Source organism: Pyxicephalus adspersus, chromosome 8 (assembly GCF_032062135.1).
Source record: "Pyxicephalus adspersus chromosome 8, UCB_Pads_2.0, whole genome shotgun sequence".
Lineage (NCBI taxonomy): Eukaryota > Metazoa > Chordata > Amphibia > Anura > Pyxicephalidae > Pyxicephalus > Pyxicephalus adspersus.
The window spans coordinates 38,089,984-38,112,347 of NC_092865.1; the positions used below are offsets into that span (position 1 = coordinate 38,089,984).

Sequence of the window (22,364 nt, forward strand, 5' to 3'; positions counted from 1 at the left end):
TAAATATAATTAAAATGAGTTTATTTTATATTTCAGTTTTCTAACATGTGTCCTTGTTAAAACAAGTTCAGTTTACTAAAAGCAACTGTGTTCCCTTTTACCTTCTGTGCCTGGAGATTTATGAAATGGTAAAATGAGATAAAAGGAATGAGGACACAAAAGTTAAAATAAATCACAATGATGGGATGGCTGGTTTTATAAAAATTGGAAAAAAGGTAACCAGTTAGAAAAGATTTAGGAACAAGTATCATCAACATATAGAAACACAGTGCCATAGATAAGAAAACATAAGCAGTGGGTATTTAAACCTGTGCTTTTTACCAGCTTTGGATCTTTTGAAGGGTGCATAGCAGATACTATATATGACACATTAAAGTCCAATGGTTTATCAAATACATACAATTGTATTATAGATACATGGAACTGCACAATATATCTTAATTAGAACAAAATTACACATACAGTATATACTTTAAGCATTTCAATACATTAGAATCTTTACTTGTTAGCTGTATAGTCTTATACCTCAGTGCATTTCTGAGAACTTCAGTGGTTGAATTAGCTTTAATAAGGCAGACTTTGTTTTTGAAGGCAAATGTATCATTGGTGAAGTGGTTTTTATGCCACAAAATCCAGTTAATCGACTGCATGAAATAAACACACATTGCTCTTCAATAATAGACAACACAAGCATAAAACTCAAGGTGCAGATCTGCTTCTCAGAATGTAATTCTGGATGCATGCATTGACAGTACACTCACTCCATTATAGTAAAAGTCTCTTTAGGAATTCGAGGTTTGGTGAGATCCTTAATGTCATCCAACATTTTCCTTGGAGTGATGATATGGGTAGAACCTAGAGGGGCAAAAAAAAAAGAGGCTGACATTTAATTACTGTTAAGAACTGAAAGTGTAACACCTTGCTCCATTAAGTTACAGGTTAAATAGCTCTGCACTTAAATGAAGAACATGTTCCATGATTCAGAAAAAAAACAGTGGAAACTTCGCTCACAGCAACCAGACAACCCTTCATCATAAGCCGGCACTGAAAAGATGACAACTACAATATAAAATTGGTGGTTTTGGACAGAGCCATATTACTACATAATCAAAAAGGTAGGTGAAGAGTACTGGCTCACCAAAATTGGTATTGCACACAGCAGACAGTTCATACAGCACATGCAGAAAGTTATTCTTTACTTTAAAAAGAAAATGTTTTAGCTTTATGTATTATATTTTATCATGTGGTGAGCAATCTTTTCTGACCAACTCAATGCTGCAATAGTAATAGACAGAGGGGAGCCCATGTAAAGAGTCCGCTACAGTTATGAAAAGGGATTCTTGGTTTCAAAAAAATGTTAGAAAACATCAATAAGGTTTTTATCTTACCAATTATAACCTGGTAAAGCTTCTGGGCATTTGTTACTTCATAAGCACAACGAATTTCAGAGTATGTGATTCCCCCGATGACAAAAATAATTAGTCTAGACGTGGTTTTCTTTTCATCACGGCTTATTGTATTGTGCTTCTGTCGGGCACTAAAAAAAACAGTAATGAGTTGTAGTGGAATTTGGTGTAAATGTAGAATTTATTACGGTCTAATAATAGTAATATGAATAATAAATGATTTCATGTTTTCTGTACAAAGTAATAAAATATTTTAGTGCAACAATTAATTCTTAGAACACATGCTACATAAACACCATAGTAACTATTTAAAAATGCTTTTAGTGTTCTTTCATAAAAGAAGGAATTACTGATGACCAATGATTTTTCTCCTGATTTTTGGTTGTATAGACATTTCCTCGTAGGTCTTTCCAATCTTGAAGATTGAAGATAATATTAGGTGCAAATATTAAGGGTTAATAATATTGTCTTATTTATAAAAGATTTTGTCACTTGCAGACGACAAATTCCAAATCACCAAAGCATTCATTTTTAGACTTTTTCTCATGTCAGAAACAGATCAAATAATAGTTTACAGCCAGCAGTGTAAATGTTTCTAACATTTAAAAATAACTTGTAAGCATTCCCACAAAAAAAAGTGACAAACTAGATTAAAAACAAAAAACAAAACAAAATTGTTCTGTTTGAATGGAATGATATTTGCATACACTTACCTGACTGCCCCAGAACCGTTCCAAGCTGCAGCACACTCTGAAAAGAATGGCCACTCCCTGGAGTCCAATTTGTTTTCAATACCGTCCTTTACAAATCAAATGTAATAAGATGACATTTAAAACCAATGCCAATGTTGATAATAATATCAACCTGTTAAAATCGTATCTAGTTCTTTACAAATGTTTAAAAAATTTAAAACATTTTTAACATTCATTACCTTTCTGTACATTTACAAATATGAACACCTTTTAGGGCTTCAGATTAATATCTCGCTAGTCTTACTGATGTTAATGATACAACCTAACAGAATCACAAGAAGGATGTTACCAAAATATAAATTCTATACAAAATATAGGTAGAATACTGTGCTATGACTGGAATGCAGTAGAATCAGATTACATGCAGCCACTATAGCCTTTTTTATATATACCGTGTTTCCCCGAAAATAAGACACCCCCCTGAAATATAAGCCCTCCCCCGAAAGTAAGCCCTATTGGCTTCTTCGGAGGGTGTGGTCACGTGGTACACGGAGGGATTCCAAGAGGAAGGAGGGAGCAGAGAGAGAGAGAGAGAGCAGATTTCAAAAGCACTGGAGCAAGGGGTGAAGAAATCGCAGGGTTAATTAACCTACAGTACTCTGGTGTGACACTAGCACTAAGAGGATTCACAGGTAACACAGAGGTATCTTTCTATAGTAATATTGGTTGCAGGTTTTGGTAAATACAGATTTTTGTACATGAATAAATATAGATTTTTTGTGAGAAAAATAAGACATCCCCTGAAAATGAGCCCTAATGAGATTTTCAGAGGTAAAATCAATATAAGACGCTGTCTTATTTTTGGGGAAACACGGTAATACTCAAAATTATCTCTACATTACTAGAAATATACATATCCTGTCAAAAAAACAAATATCAAACACAAATATATAAACAGGTAGTCCCCAGACATACGGGCCAGACTTGCAGAATACGTCTTATGCTGTTCTGCAACCTCTTGTAACTCTTTAATGGCCAAGACTTACTCTTCAGTTCTTTTTGCATATCAAAGCACAGCTTGCTCCAGAAGGTAATGAATGTCTAGGCTCCATAATTTTTTTTTTTTGCTTTGTTTGTGATTAACTTACAGTATACAGTAATTGACAACATTGTTGGGACAAACAAACCTAAGAACAAACCTACAGTCCCTGTTTCATATGTAACCCGGGGACTGCTTGTATTTATATTTTTGTACCTTACACCTGTCTTTGAAAAACAAATTTTACAACTGATGAGAACTCACCTCCATGACATCTTTTATTATTGGTGTCCACCTAGACAGCTGGAATGTTTCTTCTTTTGATCTGTCCCTTCTGGCTGGTTTGCGATGGGAGGACTATAAATAAAAGTTCAAATGCACCAAAGAAAAATATTAGGGCCCATGGCATTTTAACTTTGCACCAACACACATATGGCTCTATTCATAAAACAGAGAAACTGGCATTCCCTTGTGTGAATCAATTGCTGCTATTGAACACACACAGACCTGGAAGAATCCCATTAGGGAATGTCTGTTTCCCTGTTTTATAAAGAAAGCCCATAATGTACAGTGTGTATAAATAAATAGGCCATTGCTAAGAAATATGGTTGCCTGGTTGTGATTCTGAAAATATTTCTTTAAGGCTTTCTAAGTCACTAGCCAAAAACAAATATACAAGAGTTTGACTGAATGATTTAATGTAAGCAAGTTAGATGATAACCTAACCTAACCTATATAACCTAAGATATATCTGGTCAGATATAACCAGCTAACTAGCTTTTTTAAAATGTAATCAGTGATGGTGACATTGACTTTCTTTTAATCAAGTTCTGTTTTAATATGGCAAAGAGCAATACCTCCTAAATGACAGTTAGCAAGGACATTGGAAAAAAGAGAAAGTGGAACTGATGTATTGGGATAATATGCATGCCAATTCTCCAACTACTGGCTGTGTGAAAAAGTGTCCTCTAAACTTTTTCTTGAACAATTAGATCAAGAGCTTTAAAAGATCCCAGAGTATGTATCAAGAAATACTCCAATCAACACCCTCTCAAGTGGTATAAATGTTTTTATAGCTTAGCTGGCTTGCCTGCTACTCAGTACTTTTTTTGGTCTTGTGATGGATGATGGTGGATTCTTGTATGACAAAAACCCAGATGTCCACCATGTGATATCTGGTGATGTATTTCTCCAGTACTAATAAGTTCAAGAAACATGTACCATACACCTCCTAAAGCATAAGGTTAAGGTGAGATTTTTATTTATTTTTTTTAGTTTAGTTCCTCTTTATGTGGATTAGAGATAAGGTGTACCTTATGGACAGTAGAACAAATGGTTTACTGTTATTTGTCATTTTCTATTTACGAAACCTTTGATCATGTCTACAAGCTCTATTCAGTCTTATAGTTTATCTGTGTACACAAAAGGCCACAGTACACAGTATCATATTAAAGCAATGTAGATTCATTCTTAACTGACCTGAATCCCCAGCACAGACAGTCTTAAAGGAAGAAAGAAAAAGGTTAGGTAAAGGTGGAAGAAAAGAAGAAGAAGAAAAAAAAGAAGGTATTTTTGACAGATATTTCAGTGTAGTGTATGCTTCCTTAACTGACCAGTTCAGTGTCAGCCTGCTTATACAACAGAAGAATATAGAGCACTTAGTACAGTAAAACATGCAGCCTGTTGCCTTTTTGGGTTCTAGCACCAAAGACAGGGACAAATCACACTTTTGAACTCTTGTGACAAACATACATTATTATAGCAGCAAAGCAAGCAAATTCAGACACCTGGAGTGCTTTTCTAATCTCGGGCAATCAGATTATTAGTTATTTTTCACCTATTTCCAGGAGTCACCCAGAACAGGACCTGAAAAAGCAAAACTCCACCTGCCACAAAGAGGAAACACTCTCTGGCTAAGTATTGAGCCATAAAGCTCTATGAAATAAATTAGCAAGTGCTCCAGATTCTGCTTTTAGTTTAGGCACTTTGTTCTGGGGCAAAGTTGGATAACCCTTAAAACAGAATCTGCAGAAATATCTGGAAAAGCACAGATTTCTTTTTGGCTCAATAACATTTCATCCAGCAGAAAGAAGAAACTGTAAGACATACCCACCAAACCCTGGAGGTTATGCCTGAGCAAATGTTGAAGGACCCACAGAGCATCCTACACCCAGATTCCATGAAGCAACATTTCCTTCCAAAGAAGGAAACAAAAAATTTGCTACACTGTTGTGGGATCAGCTTGAACAGTCTTCAATAATTGGGTTTCCTGTTTCTGGTTGGTGGAGTTGCACTTTCCCAGGTGCAATCGCGGACAGACATTAGGTAATATCCAATCTGGGATGTTATTATTCTGATCCCACCATTATCAACTAAACGGCTATAGTTTTTTTTTTTAAACCATAGCCATCTTCAGAAAAAAAAATCCACAGTTTGCATATCTATCACAGTTACCTTTATTTTGACCATTTCTTACCTTTGGGACAACAGGAACACCAATATTTTTCCAATTCTTCAACACATCTCCATCGCTCTCTATCTTGGCATGTTGTATAAGTCGGTCTAAGTTTTCCTGTGTTGTACCTTTAGATAAAAGTAAAAATAGGTTAGAAATTAAAAGGTTCTCCTCCACTAGTAAGTTCTACTCTACTTGCTGTCTTATTTGATCTACCCATATAACTTACCATTTTCCACAAATATGTACAAGAGAATGGCTCTAATCTTGTCATAATTATCCAAGTCTTTATTTAACAAGACAGGCAGCAAAACCCGCATGTGCTCTTTAACCTTCTGCCCTTCTGCATCAGTCCCTAGTGCCAGATCCTGCAAAAAACAGTCTCAAGTTAAACATTCTATAGCAACCTTTACAAGTTATTCTGAAACAATCTACTCTTTCCTAACAAATTCATAAAACTTTTTTTTAAGTAAAAGAAACTGTCTGAACTGCAATATGACGGGAGGGTTGGGGAGCTGATACTGACAGATACTGACCCCTCCAGCTCTATCTTGACATGCAATATAAATGCAGACAATATTCTGAAAGTGTAACTAAAGCCAAAATTGAAGGCAAATAGGAAATGTTAGAGTCTGCAAGTTTATGTTTTTGTTTTCCCATTAGACAAATTCACTCTATACATTTGTTCTGGTAAAGGAGCAGAAAAGTAAGAAACATGTAAAAAAAAGACTAAAATGAAAAAATATATATATTAACGTGTAGCTTTGCTTGTAGTTCTCTTTTACAGTAAAATAGTCAGGGATATCAACACAAATCAAAATCTACAGTAAAACACAAAGTAATTTTCATAACCCTGCAATCCATTTTTGTATGCTGGAGGATCCATGGATACATGATGCATACTCCTAATGGGGAAGAGACATCTGCATTACATAAGTCTATGCCATCACCATGACCCTATGCCAAAGTGGTAATTTGAGGACAGAGCATGAAGCTAACTCCAAGAAGAAATGAAATATACAAACAATGGTATTAATTATTACTGAATATACTTGAGTATGTCAGGATTTTTTTGTTTTTAAAAGAGACAACAAAACCTTGGTTAATAGTTGGGTCAGAACAGAAGATGACCCTGTGTCTGTAAAGTGTGTAACTAACTGTTTCTGTTGGAGACATGAGACAAAGGTTTGTTACATAAACATGGACATTTCAAAATCTACTGGTAGCAAATAATCATGCTCATGAGCAAGTGACCCATCATAACCAACTTAAAAATACTCTGTACTTTGAGGGAGATAGACTGGGTGATTCCCTTTCTGGTGCCGCCTCCTGGTATCGTCATCAGTACTGTCTGCAGGGTACTGATGTAGTAGTAGTGACTACTCTGCAGACAGCACCGATGATGATATCATGAGGAAGGACCAGAAAAGGAGTTCCCAGTCTTTCTTCTTCCAGGGCATCTACAACACTAAACTGGCACATGCACAGTACCAACCTCACAACACCAAAGCTTCACCTATTAAGGCAGGCAACACATTCACAGCAGCCTTTACTGTGCTGCTAACACTGGTGAGCCGCACTACCTACCCAGCCCTTCCAGCAGCAGTCTATGCTGCTCTATCCTCCGTACCTTCATTGATTCACCAATTAAAAGGAAGATATGTGTAACCCCACTCCACTTCTGACCCCACAAACTCTGCAAATAAACCCCATTCTTTGAACATAAGAGGTAAGGTCAAACTATTACATTTCTTTTCCTACCTCTCATCAGACCTGCTCATTTCAAGTTCATTTATTTCTTCTTTCTCTTCCAAACCATTCTATAAACACAATTACCCCTGCATTTTAGGTAATCCCCTACAATCAAAAACATGTCCTCTTCTGTCACCCCCTGGAATACATGTCCATTTCCTCTCTCCTCTACTTGTTTAAAAGAAACAAAAGACACGCACAGACACACACACCCTTGCCATGTCACATTTACACACAAACCCACATATGTTGATATGAGAAACTCCCTTTGTGTACAACTATCATTATGTTTTCATGAAGATGTAATGGAATGCCTATGACCATCATTACTCTATTATGTTATTAGGCTGTTTTCAAAGTATTACATGTTATCCCTATTGTTTTTGCCTTTTAAGTTGCTATTTGTGGATTGTGATAGAAGCTTGTTTTATGTTCTCGCTTAAATAATGATTGCACATTACCCCTAATGTTACAGCTGAAATCTGTCTAGCTTTTATCCATATTGAATTAAATGCTTCACAGTTTGCCAACAAAAACCCCCCTTTCTGGTGTCATATGTCCTACTTTGCCTCTTTATTTTCCTGCAATTGTTTCGCTGTCAATTAGCAGGTTGGAGGTGGAGTACAGACACTGCGGTAACCCCCCACAGTCTACAACTGTAATATAGATAGTAGTGTCATCCAATTGGCTGTGTGGGCTGGCAGGGCTGTGCAAATCTCAAAACTGTTTGGACAGACTTGAATATAGTTTGGCTTTTAACCACCTGAGCGTTACACTGATTTCTAGATTTCTGTTCCAAAAGCGTCACGGGGATTTTAGTGTAGGCGAAAAAATACGGGGTTATCCAAAAGAGCAAAAATATTTAGTGCGAGAAATTACGGGCTTAGCGGTTGGGGGGTTAAACAGCTTAATATTATGTAAGTGTGTGTTTTTATATATGCATATATTTCACATCCCAGGCAAAAATCTGTTACTGCGATCATAGGTAAAGGCTACTAAAGGCAATGGAGTTGCCAAAAATGCATAAGTACTCACTACAAGTATTTATCCAAATAAATATTCCTTTCCCTGTAAAATCATACATATACAAATCAATATGCTATTTACTGATAAATATCAGGCATACATACCTGTTCAACTTTACAGAGTTTTTCGAGGTATCCCTTGAATTTTTGCATGCAATCCTCTGCTAAATTTAGGTGCAATGTTTGCTGCGGTTTAATAAAAAAAAAGTAAGTATAAAGTAATGAATTCAATTTCCTATTGACCACAACATTAACTTGAACATTTCAGGGTTTTTTTTATTATACATCTAATTAACTCAATAAAAAAATCACATATCACATAATAGAGGAAATTTGAAACACATCTTACCTTGCTGATCTGTTTTCGGATATGTGGCATTTTTTTTAGAAGGTTGGACAAATTACTTATTGAAAGCTGTTGGGAGAAAAAAAAACCCGCAGGTTCACTTCACAACTTTGCACAGAGTAAAAATGTTGCTACTTTACTTCGGAGTAAATTGTAGGACTGGCGTTAGGACTATGCATCAACACACATAGAGACGAGCATTTATATTAAGTAGAAATCTCATCTAGAAAATAAAAAATAAAATAAAAATGAAAATTGTGAACATTTCTGTTACCTTGCCTTCTGTTTCTTTTTTGGTAGATGAAATTTCTTTGACAAGTTTGGGTATCTCACTGTGAAAAAACAAAAAACATTTTCATACTTTAGATGCCTTGGATCTGAGCGATGTTTGCATTACCACTATGGACCGGTTTATTTGGTCATAGCTTTGTCATTATTTAGGAGTTAAAATAATGAGATAAAAAAATACAAGACATGGACTGTAGGTTTGTTCTTAAGTTGAATTTGTATGTAAGTCAGAACAGGTACATTATTTTATTTTAAGAAATGCAAATAGGACAGATGTTTGTCTCAACATATTAGGCAGTGTGGTGTCAGTTACTGTATAAAATCCTCACTGTGAGCTAATCACAAAGAAAGAAAGAATCAAGATGTGCTTTGATATGCAAAAAAAAAAAAAAAAATACAGCTGCAGATTTTGTCTTGGTCATTAAAGAGTTACAAGATGTTACAGATTAGCTTGGCTTCTAAGATCACCCACAACTTTTGCTAAACACAGCAGAAGATTTCTTCTGCAAGCCATGAAAACCGCCCCCCTCCCCCTCCAAGCCTCTGTCCTGCACAGGAGCAAGCAGGGAAACCGTTCTAGGAGTCCTAGGTAAGTCTGATGTCCTTAACCCCCGGGACTACCTGTTTGGGTTTTCTTAGGACTAATCAGACTTATTTTGGGGGTATATTGCTTCGTAAAGTATAGATTTTGAGCAAGTGAATGTGCAGTCCCATTTACTGTGCCCACAATCTCATACTCATATTACTCAAAAGCCACAGGCAACCCAAATAAACTGTAGTGTAATATTATTATTTTGACTGTGTAGAATGCCAAGTGTCACTGTCCAGAAAGTGGCCAAATTGTCAAACCAGTAGAAAAGAATATTAAACCGGACAGTGGTAATTAAAAAAAACATTGCTAATAAAAGGGACTACTGCTTTAAAGCTTAATGCCAGCTTGATTACAAAGGTACCCCCACAGCTTTGCATGTTTTTTTTTTCTGCTTCCATAGATAAAAATTTAAAAAACACTTTTCTTTACCATATCTCTCGTAAGCCAGAAAGTGGGCATTCTCCCCAAAAAGTTTTGAGTTGTGGGTTGGCCATTAGTGTCTTTACTTACAATGCACAACTGCTGTTCTGGCATTGTATGTGAAGACGGTGCAACCAATGGAGCTACTAAGAGAAAATAAGGCTTCAGGAAAGTAGTGGCAAAAGAACAGGGAAGCCTGCAGAAGCATGAGATAAACTATGTAGAAGTGCTTTTTTACTAGTACTGGAAATGGAGTTCAGCTCTAAGGTTTTAATTGCCAGTTTTACTTGGTAAATCTGAAGTCATTCAAGATCTGATAACTTCTATAAATTTCTCCATACTGCAGCATTGTAATGTATCCAAAGTATGTAACATGAATACGTACTCCAAGACATCAGCGATGTGTTTGTGACGAATTTTCACCCACAGTTCGTCAGACTCATCTAAGCGGCCTTCTTTGTCTTTTGTTCCAAGAGAGGTGTCTGCACTATACCTATTAAACATTCCAAAAGAATAAGGATTGAAAACAAGGTATGAAAATACCAGTAGTTAGGTTAATTAATTAGATATTACTAATAAATAGAATACATGTAAAAGAATTAAACAGTGGGAAATAGCAGCAAATAATTATAACTATAACTAGGGTACTACATGATAACACAATTAATGTTCCAGTTTGCTATAGTATGATTTCTTAATTTTTTTTTATTGAGAAAAATAAAGCTGAACTCCAAGCTAAAAAATTCTGTTTAAATAGAATAAGTACATGTATTCTCAATTACAAATTTGGTTTATTTTGTGTATCTCTTCCAGATCTGTAAAGTAATCCAGCATTAAACAATGTCTGCACTTTTGTCCTGTGCAGGGGGGGGCTTCTGCTTTTTTTTCTTGTCCCACTGGCTGGTTCCTCCTCAGAACCCTGGATTTCATTGAAATGACTCCCTCACAAGAAATAGGCAACTTTCATTATTTAACTTAAGCACATGTAATCTTTCCCATGAGCTGTCTAACTAAATTTTCTACATCCCGAGAAAGCGAAATTGTGAAACACATTGGGTTACAGGATCAACGAAAAATTAACTAAGAACATCTCACTATATCTCACTATATCCTTTTTGAGCTTATACTAATATTAATTATGTACATGAACTGAATATTATCAGATAGTTGATTATCTGTTAGCAAGAGACTTGTCTCTAAAGCAACCCTCCTTTTTCCCCCCTAAATCTTAAACCTTTCTTCTGTTTACTGGTCTTTTCTATTGTTGTAATTTTTGGCACACGTTTCGTTCAGACCATAAGACAATATTCTTCATTAGCCAGGTTTCAACAAGATGAATTACCATCCTGAAAAATTGAAAAATAACTTCATAATCACCAAACCTACTGATGAAACAAGAAAAGTATCCAACCAAACCTTCAATGTTGAACTGAATGTACAATAAATGAATCAATGCGCAAAAAACAAAAACAAAAAAAAAAGAATATTAATAATATTAATATTAAAAATAAATTAACATTCTTGAAGAATAGCGACTCCATAAGTTTTGCTAAGGCTTTTAGAAATGAGAGCACAAACGATATTCCTTTAAGATTGTCTTTCTCCAATCCGTGTGGTTTGCCTTTAGATTTTTTGCCTTTCAATTTAAACTATGTTGGCACCTTGCGTGCTTTCTTTGATTATTGATTCATAAGCAGGAGAAAGAGAGAGAGGTATAAGGAGACATAACAGGAGAGATAGAGGAATAACAACAAAGAAAGAAAAAAGAAAGAAAAGAGTAAGCAAGAGAAGGTAAAATTATGCAAAATTCTCTGAATACACATAGTTAGTAGTGGCAACTAATATAGAAATATATCAGCAGGAATAAAATATTTCAGTTGACACTGCTTATATTGATGGATCTGGGACTAACATGATTTTGTTTTCTCTAGGTTTCACTACCTAACTAGTCACTGAAAAAAAAAAACTAATGTATACAGCCACAGTCTAAAACCATGTACACATGTTAGATATTTGCTGCAGTACTATTTTTTATGATCATCTACAGTGACAGAACAATTAAGCAATGTACATGCAGTACTGTTTTTTTCTATGGGTAATAAAGTAAGCAAATTGCACCCTGCTGTGCTCCATCAATAGAAAAGTGCAGCCGATGTCTTCACCACTCGGTCACTGATCTGCCAGGGCGGGTTGATAAATGACATTGTGAGACCATTGAGCTAGATTCATCCCAGGTGACAATATTTTAGTGTGTATATGTAGCTTAGGAGTTTTTCACAGGATTGCAATTTATAGCAAATAAATTCAAATATAAAAGTACTTGCTTGTAAACATCATTTTCAATGGGCAAAAGATCATATATCATTGCTTGGAAAGTTAGTTCATGCAGCACTGTGGAAACTGGGTCAAACCCTCTGTCCAGTATGAGTATCTGTGATGACGTTTTTACCTAAAAAAAACAAAACAAAAAAAAAAACAGTTGTTTTATCTAAAAATTGCAATGACATAACACCAAAAGTATCACAAAATATTAAAGGTATCTGACATTATGAATTCAATTTTTAAAGAATAGTCATAACTAACATTAGGGAGTCAGTGGCACATGAACAAAATATTCCCTATTCATATAAAAAAACTCAGCATCCATAATACATTAATACATACTAAGGCCCCATGCAAACATTGATGATAATTTTCACGGACAGTAGGAACGAATGAGATGTCCTGTTGTGTTTTAGGATGGGCAGAGGGGGCCGCAATGGGAAGCCATTCACTACATCCTCTTCATACTAAAGAATAGAAAACTTTAGCAGTCCAGCTGTTTTTGGGTGGTTACTGAAAAATTGGGTCACAATACAGGAAAAATGAAACATACTAAGGGGGTGGGCATTAGAAAGTTGACATAATTATTGGGTTTCTGGATTTTTATAGCAATGATAACTGGGAACACTAAATTTATCATGTGATGCCCTGCCTACTTTTTGACCAGCAGGCTATAGCTACATCACACCCAGGGGAGCATGTACTAACCCTATGTTTTAATAGAAGAGATCACTTACAATTGTCTCGGACAATAAAATTTTTAGGGCCTGTATGACGCTTAAGAATTATTTTTTCAGCACTTACTGAAATACAGTTAACTGAAAATACAGTCTATATAATAAAGAGTAATATTAATTCCCTATGGAAAGTAGAATGCAGTTTACCTAGTGCCGTGAAATGAAGTTCTATTAAAGTGGAACTAAACATTAAAATGAAAAAACTGATCAGGTAGGTTCTTAGTTGCAAAAGGGATGGGCAATGTCGGGCAATGTCAGACAATGTGCAGCATGCAAGTGTGTTTTTTATTGCAGAAAGGAAATCACCTGTCCATTCTTAAATAAAAATCCTGCATTCTCGCATTTTTCATTCATTCATTCATTTCTGTTTAGCCTATATACTTTTTTTTTCTAAGTACTATAGTATGAAATTGGAAATTCTTAGAAACTAACACTGTATGGTTTCTGCATTTGTAACAGCTGAAACATATACTCCATTTATTACTTATTTTTGGCAAAATGTGTTTCAAATAAAACCCAGAATTTTATCTCTGGACTTTCAGGGTTGTTGGTGAGCAGGCCTTTACTATTACTGATGAAGTAACTACTATTGAGAGCAGAGGATAGGATCATGGTTGAAGAACGCAGTATCAGTGTGGGGACAATGAAAGGACAAATGTAAAGAACAGAGTACAAAGAGTACAATGCAGGATCCAAGGTCAAAAAGTGACAGGAGGTGGGTAGCATAAAATGATTATCATATTGAAAAAATAAGCCTGTAGTCCATTTGGTGACCACCAAAACACCAGATTATTATGAAAGTTGCTTTGAGAAGTACATGCACCTGGAGGAAAAATAGACACTATGATCAGGTTGTGTTCCCTTCTTTTTTGCAATTAGGGGTTAACATTTACAATTTTACAACCCACCACCATTATATCATAACGGCAATCTTCTTTTAAATTACCTTACACTGGTTTTTTTCATCAGCCATGTAATACTTAACAAGTTTCTCTTCTACCAAACCAGCCAGTTCTTCGGCATTACCCAGTTGTTCCCTTGAGATATAAAATGTTGAACAGAAATATACATTATATGAGTTCATTCAAGCATCAGTTACATTAAGATACATTTATATATCATCACCTCTTATAGCGAACCCCAGGGTTGTCATCCAGAGTAGCACACAGTGTCACTATTTGTTCAGCGATAGTTTGCATTGCAGATCCTTTATCCACAGATTTATCTGGACTGTACAACAGGTGAAAGGCATCAGGAACATTTAGTAGGAACACCTTGAAAAATAAAAAGATCGACATTCAGAAACAAATGATCGCACAGGCAATTTTATAGCTTACAATGGGTGCATTATTTGTACTTGCAAGAAACTAGCTATACTATATACTTTAAGTGAATCCCAAAAACACAAATCCACCATCTATCATTAGATCCTACTTTAGAGCTACACACAAGTGTCATACTGTTGACATTTATGAAAAGTCATGCACAGTATTTCATAAAATATTCATTTACCATATAAATATTTATATGTTCTAAAACAAATTGGTTAATTTGGGCATTTGTTAAAAATGGACACATTTGGGATAATTTGTTTGTCTGCTGGAAGAGAATAATCGTCGGGGACAATTTTAATTATGTAAAGTTTTCTTTTTTTTCCCCTTTCATAAAAATGACAAAAAGATTTCTACAGCACTATCATTATTTTAGCTTGAGCTTTTGAGATAATGCAATCCATAAACAGTGAAGAGCTGTGGTTAAATGAACTGTGATATTAAAGCTAAACCCAACAACAACCCAACAACTAAAGTGTAATATGTTGCAGTTTAGCAGTTTTTGTGGTGGGTTGGGTGCATTCATTTTACGTATAAACCAGTTACCAGATTACGTAATCATGAAAATAGAGAAAAAGAAAAGGGACTATAAGGGGGAGGGGATATAAAATACACCACCATGAATTTCATAATATGAAATGCAACCTATATATCCATGGGTGTACATTGTAACAAAACCATAACATTACCACCAAAGCAAAAGAAAAGATACACATAAATATGAATATATATATATATATATATATATATATATATATATATATATATATACACACACATACACATACATATACATATATACACACACACACATATATACATACACAGTGGTACCTTGGTATAAGTCCTTAATCCGTTCCAGATCCTTGGACTTATACCAAACAGAACTTATACAAATACAATTGGGGCTGTATAAAATCATTTAAACATGCCTAATACTAAAATACAGAAATACAAGTTTAACCTCACTTTACCCTGCTGAGAAGAGTCGAGTGCCTACTAGGATGGTGCTGAGAAGGAAGGAGGAGATCTGTAATTCACAGAGAGTTATAGCGTGGGTTATTCACTGAATGGTAGCAACTGGCGTACTGATGCCCGTGGCCAGTCCTGCCTTTGTCTCAAGAGAAGTAAATAAGGGTAGTGCGCGGTGTTATGACTCATTTTGACCCTTACAAGTTCTAGCACAAAGGTTGTATACCAAGCAAATATTTTCATGTCCAAAAACATTACACACATACACACATATTACACACACACACACACAGTTAGAAAGAAACCAATCTATTCAGGGTGAATGTAGAACTGCCCATTTATGTCAGTTTATTTATGTTAGATAAAATGATTAACATTGCGAATGGACCAAAATCAAGTGAAGAATACCACTTTCAATGTAAATAAGTTTGGATATCTGGGGATATTTTGTAATAATCACACATCTCAGGACATCTGGTCATTTGATTATTTTCCTTCCGTGCAGTTTGAGTCTCCATAGCGTCAATATCATTACCTTCACATACCCATTCCGACATGGCAGGTATACAGGTTGTATCCAAATATCCACCAAAAATCCTATGACTTGCAATATTGAAATTACGTTCCCTTCTAATGGGCTAATAGGTTTCTGCCAACATAGATAGTAGAGTAGGATGTGGATAAATATCGTAGGTCCATAGGTCTATTAAAAAATCTAAATCTTTTTTTCCAGAAAATCTTAACTGGTTGGCAGGAGATCCAAATATGCAGCAAAGATCTCTGGGGGTGGTCACATCTCCAGCACTTCTCAGAGTAAGAAAGATCAAAATTAGGTCTGTCTTTACATCTCTTCCCTCTACTAAGGATCTTTTAGCTACTTTTCTGATACTCACTCAACCTAGCTAATTTATGGATTAAGGTATTTTATTTCCAAAATATTTCTGCTTCCAAAGAAATCCCAAATGCTTTTCCCAGTACCTTATAAAGTGTGGGTGGCCCAGTCTTAATTAGTTTAGTAGAACAGTATACAGAGTAGCAACTCCACGTGTCACTTTTACACAGACTCTGAGAGAAGTTGTTCAAAAGATATAGAGAACCTAGTAAGGATAGGTATAGGTTGTAAAGTCTGTGTAAGGTACTTACCTGGCCGGCGAGTCCGTGGCGTCCTCGGTAATTGCAGGTGGCGTGGGAGAGAGCGCTGCAGCAGGCAGAGTGGCCGGGGCCACAGCTGCCCTGTTCGCAGTGCGTCTCTCTGCTACGGCGGAGGGATCTTGTTCTGGCCGCACTACTGTTCGACCAAACGGCATCCCCAGCATCCCTGCGGGCGTGGACAGTGCTGAGTGCCCCCTCAGCACTCCTGTGGGCGTGCACGGCACAGCACAGCCCAGCCCAGGGGTCTTTTTGGAAGAGGTGCCCATGGGACATGTTAGTTTGAATTACCTGAGGCCGATGGATTCGTTATTCAAGATGTTTGGTCCTATCCAATAGTGCCAGGTGGAGCAATGTAATTGTGCCTTCCGCCCATTTAATCTGACCCTGTCCATTGCACCATTGCCCGTTATTGCCTCTGTATAACTGTGCTTGGATGCGTTGGTTACCACCTTAACTTCTGTTGTGTCTTGTCATCAATTGGGCTTACTACCAGTAGTGCCCTGGTCTGATATTTGATTTTGCCTGAACTTTGCCTGCTCTGACTTCGGATTGTCCCTGACTAAGCCTCTACCTTATGCATCTGTACCGCATGTTATAGGACTGACCTCTTGAGTATGACCTTTGGCTTGTTCTGGAATTCCCAATAAAGATTATTAAAAGGATTCCTGAAGTTGATGGTGGTTTGTGCACCCAGGTGCATTACAGTCTGATTATATTTATATAATTCACAATAGGTTAACCAAATAGTTCCCTTGATGTCTTGAGGAACATTTAGGTCTTGTAATGGTGGTAAGCTCCTTAACACACAAATTGACTCATCTGGAATTGTTCTAGTTCTAGTGTCTAGGCTAAAAAAACTAGATGATGTCAAAGTCAGAGGGTATTCTGGCTTTTGGAATAGAGGTTTCAAGGGACTAGGTCTAGATGACAAGAGGCCTTTTTGTAAAAGCGTGGGTGGAGTGTATGATGAGAGAGCCTGAAGATGAGGTTGGATTCATAAAGTAAGGGAAGTTGATTACATGAATTTGTCCAGAGAAACCCATAACTTAGTATCTCCATTATGGGTGCAGTCCACGATCCAATGTAAAACAGCGCCAGTGTAATAAAGTTTAAAATCTGGTAATGCCAACACAACTCTAGATTTCTTCCTAGTAAAGATTAAGGTTTTAAGTCTAGATTTCATTACAGACCATCCAAAGGAGCACACTAAATGAGATTTGCGGACTAGGATCGAAGGCAGCACCTAAAGAAGTCAATAAAGGTTTTTAATTAATCTCAGCCATTTCACTGAGGTTAGTAGGAATACGATTACCTACAAATTTGATAGACTGTAATTCTGGAGACTAGTAATCTCCCCATGCACCAATTAATGAAATGAGCAAAGACAGGTATGTTTAAAGTCAAGCCAAGGTATAATCCACAGATTTACTCCGTACTGCGTTTAGCCAGTACTCCGTGTAGCCAGAGGGGGTTATTTGTGCATTACTAGGTTATAAAAAAGAAAAAAGGAACAAATGCAGCAACACTATTAATGTTATTTTTAAGGTTTGTATATGTACTGCAGTGTAGCCACTATACCCAGCTTTACAAGTGCTTATAAACACAATTTTTGTCAAATTGAACTGTGTACAATAAAAATACACCAATTAAAACACAAGAGAATTACCTGGGACTCTTTGGGGAAAAAAGAAATATTGATTTCTTTGCACTTCTTTATCGTTTTAGGGGCACAAGATTTTAACCTGGTAAAGAGGCTGTCAGGGCATGCTGAAAAAACAAAATGTGTGTAAGACAAACATAATTCTAACAATTATAGGCATATCAACAGACAACATGAAGTCACAAAGCAGTTTCAATGAGTGTTGTCATGTGAAAATTGTTAGTTTGCAGTAGTTCTCCCATTCTAAAATGGTTTTAAAAAGGAGTGTAGGTGACAGTTTTACCTTTCTACAGAAAACTGGCCATAATGTCAAACGTAAAAACTACATGGCTTTACATTCATAACTGCATTAGTTACCACCACCCCCATTCTTTTTTTTATTTATTTACCAGTACTGATACAGTAGCTTAAATAGTTCTGACTTAACTTGCCTCATATTTTGATGGACTCAGTCAGATTAAACCAGACAATTAAGAGCTTTATAGGCTCTGGGAGATTCAGTGGAGGCCTCCTATTGTCAATGAAAAAGCAGTTTTACTCTACATTAAGTGTAAAGATATGACTTCTGTGGATGGGTATGCTTGTGGTTTGCTTTTAGCTGGATACAACCCATAAGGAAGCATTAAGGGTAAAAAGTTGGGAAGGGAGACTGGGATTCCCCTCTCTGTTAAACCTATTTGCACGCTTCATAATGAAGGGCAGCCCGCTTTATTATTTGATGGGGGACATCTCACTGTCCCCACCCAACAATATTATGTTTGAGGCCAGATACTGTAAATGCTTGGCATATTAACCAGACGGTACAGCAACTAGCCAATACTTACTATCACTGAAGTAGACATATGAAGCTTTGTACTTGCACTGTTTGGGCTTGAAATCATTCACCAGACATTCCACAGACTAAAATGAAATGAACAACAATGATTTAGTCATATATCCAGATCATCTATCAGAAAAAAATCATAATATATATTATGAGCACATGATATAACAGTAAAACATATTATTTGCAACCTTAACAGAAATGAATGCATAACATGAAGCAGAGGATTAGACTATAGCTAAGTGTGCAGAGGTTAGACTACTGCTGGGTGTTATAACATACAGTGAGGGAAATAAGTATTAAATCCCCTGCTGATTTTGTACGTTTGCCCTCTGACAAAGAAATGACCAGTCTATAATTGTAATGGTAGGTTTATCCTAGCTGGGAGAGACAGAATAACATTAAAAGAACCCTCAAAAACCCAGTGCTTAAAAGTCAGAGCTTAATGTGCATTGTAATGAGTGAAATAGGTATTTGATACCTTCGCAAAAGATGACTTAGTACCTGGTGGCAAATCCCTTGTTGGCAATCACAGAGGTCAGATGTTTTTTGTAGCTGGCCACCGGGTTGGCACATATCTCAGGAGGGATTTTGTCCCACTTCTCTTTGCAGATCCGCTCTAAGTCTGTAGGTTTTCGAGGCTGATATTTGGCAACTTGAACCTTCAGCTCCCTGCACAGATTTTCAATGGGATTAAGGTCTGGACACTGACTAGGCCACTCCAGGACCTTCATGTGCTTCATTTTGAGCCACCCCTTTGTTGCCTTGGCCATGTGTGGCCATGGGTCATTGCTATTTTCAATGCCCTGGCTGAGGGAAGGAGGTGCGCAAACAAAATTTGACAGTACATGCCCCCATCCATTGTCTCTTTGATGTGGTGAAGGTGTCCTGTCCCCTTACCAACAAAACACCCCCCAAAGCATAATGTGTCCACCTCCATGTTTGACAGTGGGCATGGGATAATAAGCAGCATCCCTCCTCCTCCAAACACTGTGAATTGAGTTGATGCCAAAGAGCTCAATTTTGGTCGCATCTGATCACAACACTTTCACCCAGTTCTCCCTTGGACATTCACATGTTCATTGGCAAACTGCAGACAGGCCTCTACATGTGCTATCTTGAGCAGGGGGACCTTGCGGACTCTGCAAGATTTCAGGCCTTCAAGGCGCAGTGTGTTACCAATTGTTTTCTTGGTCCCAGCTGCCCTGAGATAATTGACAAGTTCCCCCCGTGTAGTTCTGGGATGCTTCGTCACCGTTCTCATGATCATTGCAACTCCACGAGGGGAGATCTTGCATGGAGCCCCAGACCGAGGGAGAATGACAGTTATTTTGTGTTTCTTCCATTTGCGAATTGTCGCGCCAACTGTTGTCACCTTCTTATCAAGCTGGATGGGGATAGTCTTGTAGCCCAGTCCAGCCTTGTGTAGGTCTGCAATCTTGTCCCTGACATCCTTAGACAGCTCTTTGGTCTTGGACATGGTGGCTAGTTTGGAGTCCTGATTGATTGATTGCTTCTATGGACAGGTGTCTTTTATGCAGGTACTGTAACAAGCTTGGATTAGGAGCACTCCCCTACAGAGGGTGCTCGTAATCTCAGCTCTTTACCTGAATACAGTGAAGACACCTGGGAGCCTAAAATCTTGCCGATTGATAGGGGGATTAATACTTGTTTCACTCATTACAATGCACATCAAACTAACTGAACACTGGGTTTTTGAGGGTTCTTTTGTTGTTATTCTGTCTTTAACAGCTACAATAAAACTACCATTACAATTATAGACTGGTCGTTTCTTTATCAGAGGGAAAATGTACAAAATCAGCAGGGGATAAAATACTTCTTTTCCTCACTGTACGAATAAAAATGTATATAATACAAATATATTTTTAATACCAACATACATACAAGTCTATGATACAGCTAACCTACAAAATGCTGGTTTTACCTTGAAATCAATGCTGTTGAGAAATAAACAAACAAAACTTTTAAGCAAATACAAACCTTTTCATTTGGTGAAATAAAATATATTGCTTTCAAATCTGGAACTGGTTGCCTAACTTTGTAGATATCCTCCACAACTAGGAATAATAAAAATGTACATAAATGGTAAGACTTCTTAATAAAAAGATAAAAAAAAGCTCAAATACAATCACATTAGCTGAAGAGTGTTATAGGCAAAACATGTTTTTACTGTTTTAGAAAGAAAAGTTAAAACTTTTGGTTCGATATCTCAAACAAAGGAAAAAAAATTATTCCAGATCCTGTGAGGCAATCGGTTGTTCCCTGGATCAACGGTGTCTGTATCTTTATTTTAAAACTTTAATAACCAGGTATATTCTGTGCTACTAGAAAAGCATCCAGCTTTTTCTTTAGGCAATCTATAGTAGTTGCTGAACCTACTACCTGAGGGAGCCTATTCTACATTTTCACAGACCTTACAGAGAAGAATCCCTTCTATATCCGGAGCTTAAACTTCTTTTCCTCCAGTTGCAAAGAGTGTCATCTTGTCCTTTGTAACGATCTTACAGTAAATAATGAGGAAGAGAATTCTCTAAATGGACCATTCATTTATAAAGGGGGATCATATTCCCCTAAACGCCTCTTCTTAAGGGAGAATAGATTCAGTTCAGCTAATCAGCACAATCCTTTTTGTGAACTGGTGCCCAAAACTGGACTGCATATTCCAGATGAGGTCTGACCACTGCTTTTCACAGCGACAGGATGATGTATTGATCTGTCCAGACTATTCCTCTTTTAATACAAGAAAGTGCTTTGCTAGCTTTAGATTATTATTATTATTACACAGTATTTATATAGCGCCATCATATTACGCAGCGCTGTACAAAGTCCATAGTCGTGTCTCTAACTGTCCCTCAAAGGAGCTCACAATCTAATGTCCCTACCAAAGTCATATGTGATTAATGTAGTCTAAGGTCAATTGTTAGGGAGAAGCCAATTAACCTCACTGCATGTTTTTGGGATGTGGGAGGAAACCGGAGTACCCGGAGGAAACCCACGCAGACACGGGGAGAACCTGCAAACTCCATGCAGATAATGTCCTGGCTGGGGATCGAACCTGGGACCTAGCGCTGCAAAGGCTGGAGTGCTAACCCCTGAGCCACCGTGCTGCCCATATTTAGATATTTAGATATTGCAGCTTGGCATTGCATGCTAATATTAAGTTTATGATCTATCAGAAACCCCAGATCCTTTTCTATTTCTGACTCCACCAAATATATCCCCCCTGGATAGTATGAAGCATGCATGTTGTTAGCCCCCAAGTGCATAACTTTACATTTATCAAAAATAAATGTCATTTGCTACTTCGTTGCCAATCAAACAGTACATGCAG

General features: G+C 36.9%; 1 protein-coding gene across 1 annotated transcript in view; it reads right to left on the reverse strand.

Moving 5' to 3' along the window:
• STXBP3 (syntaxin binding protein 3) overlaps positions 1-22,364 on the reverse strand; it is a 27,336-nt gene continuing 4,972 nt past the window's right edge. Inside the window, exons 4-19 of the mRNA XM_072420081.1 lie at positions 21,014-21,090; positions 19,014-19,089; positions 18,196-18,296; positions 14,200-14,348; positions 14,021-14,111; positions 12,340-12,464; positions 10,401-10,508; positions 8,990-9,047; positions 8,719-8,784; positions 8,475-8,555; positions 5,822-5,960; positions 5,614-5,720; positions 3,402-3,494; positions 2,120-2,205; positions 1,389-1,537; positions 1-855 (exon numbers count right to left, since the gene is read on the reverse strand). Of these exons, the coding sequence (XP_072276182.1) occupies positions 758-855; positions 1,389-1,537; positions 2,120-2,205; positions 3,402-3,494; positions 5,614-5,720; positions 5,822-5,960; positions 8,475-8,555; positions 8,719-8,784; positions 8,990-9,047; positions 10,401-10,508; positions 12,340-12,464; positions 14,021-14,111; positions 14,200-14,348; positions 18,196-18,296; positions 19,014-19,089; positions 21,014-21,090 (1,604 nt within the window). The 3' untranslated portion in view covers positions 1-757. The remainder of the gene's footprint in view (positions 856-1,388; positions 1,538-2,119; positions 2,206-3,401; positions 3,495-5,613; positions 5,721-5,821; positions 5,961-8,474; positions 8,556-8,718; positions 8,785-8,989; positions 9,048-10,400; positions 10,509-12,339; positions 12,465-14,020; positions 14,112-14,199; positions 14,349-18,195; positions 18,297-19,013; positions 19,090-21,013; positions 21,091-22,364) is intronic.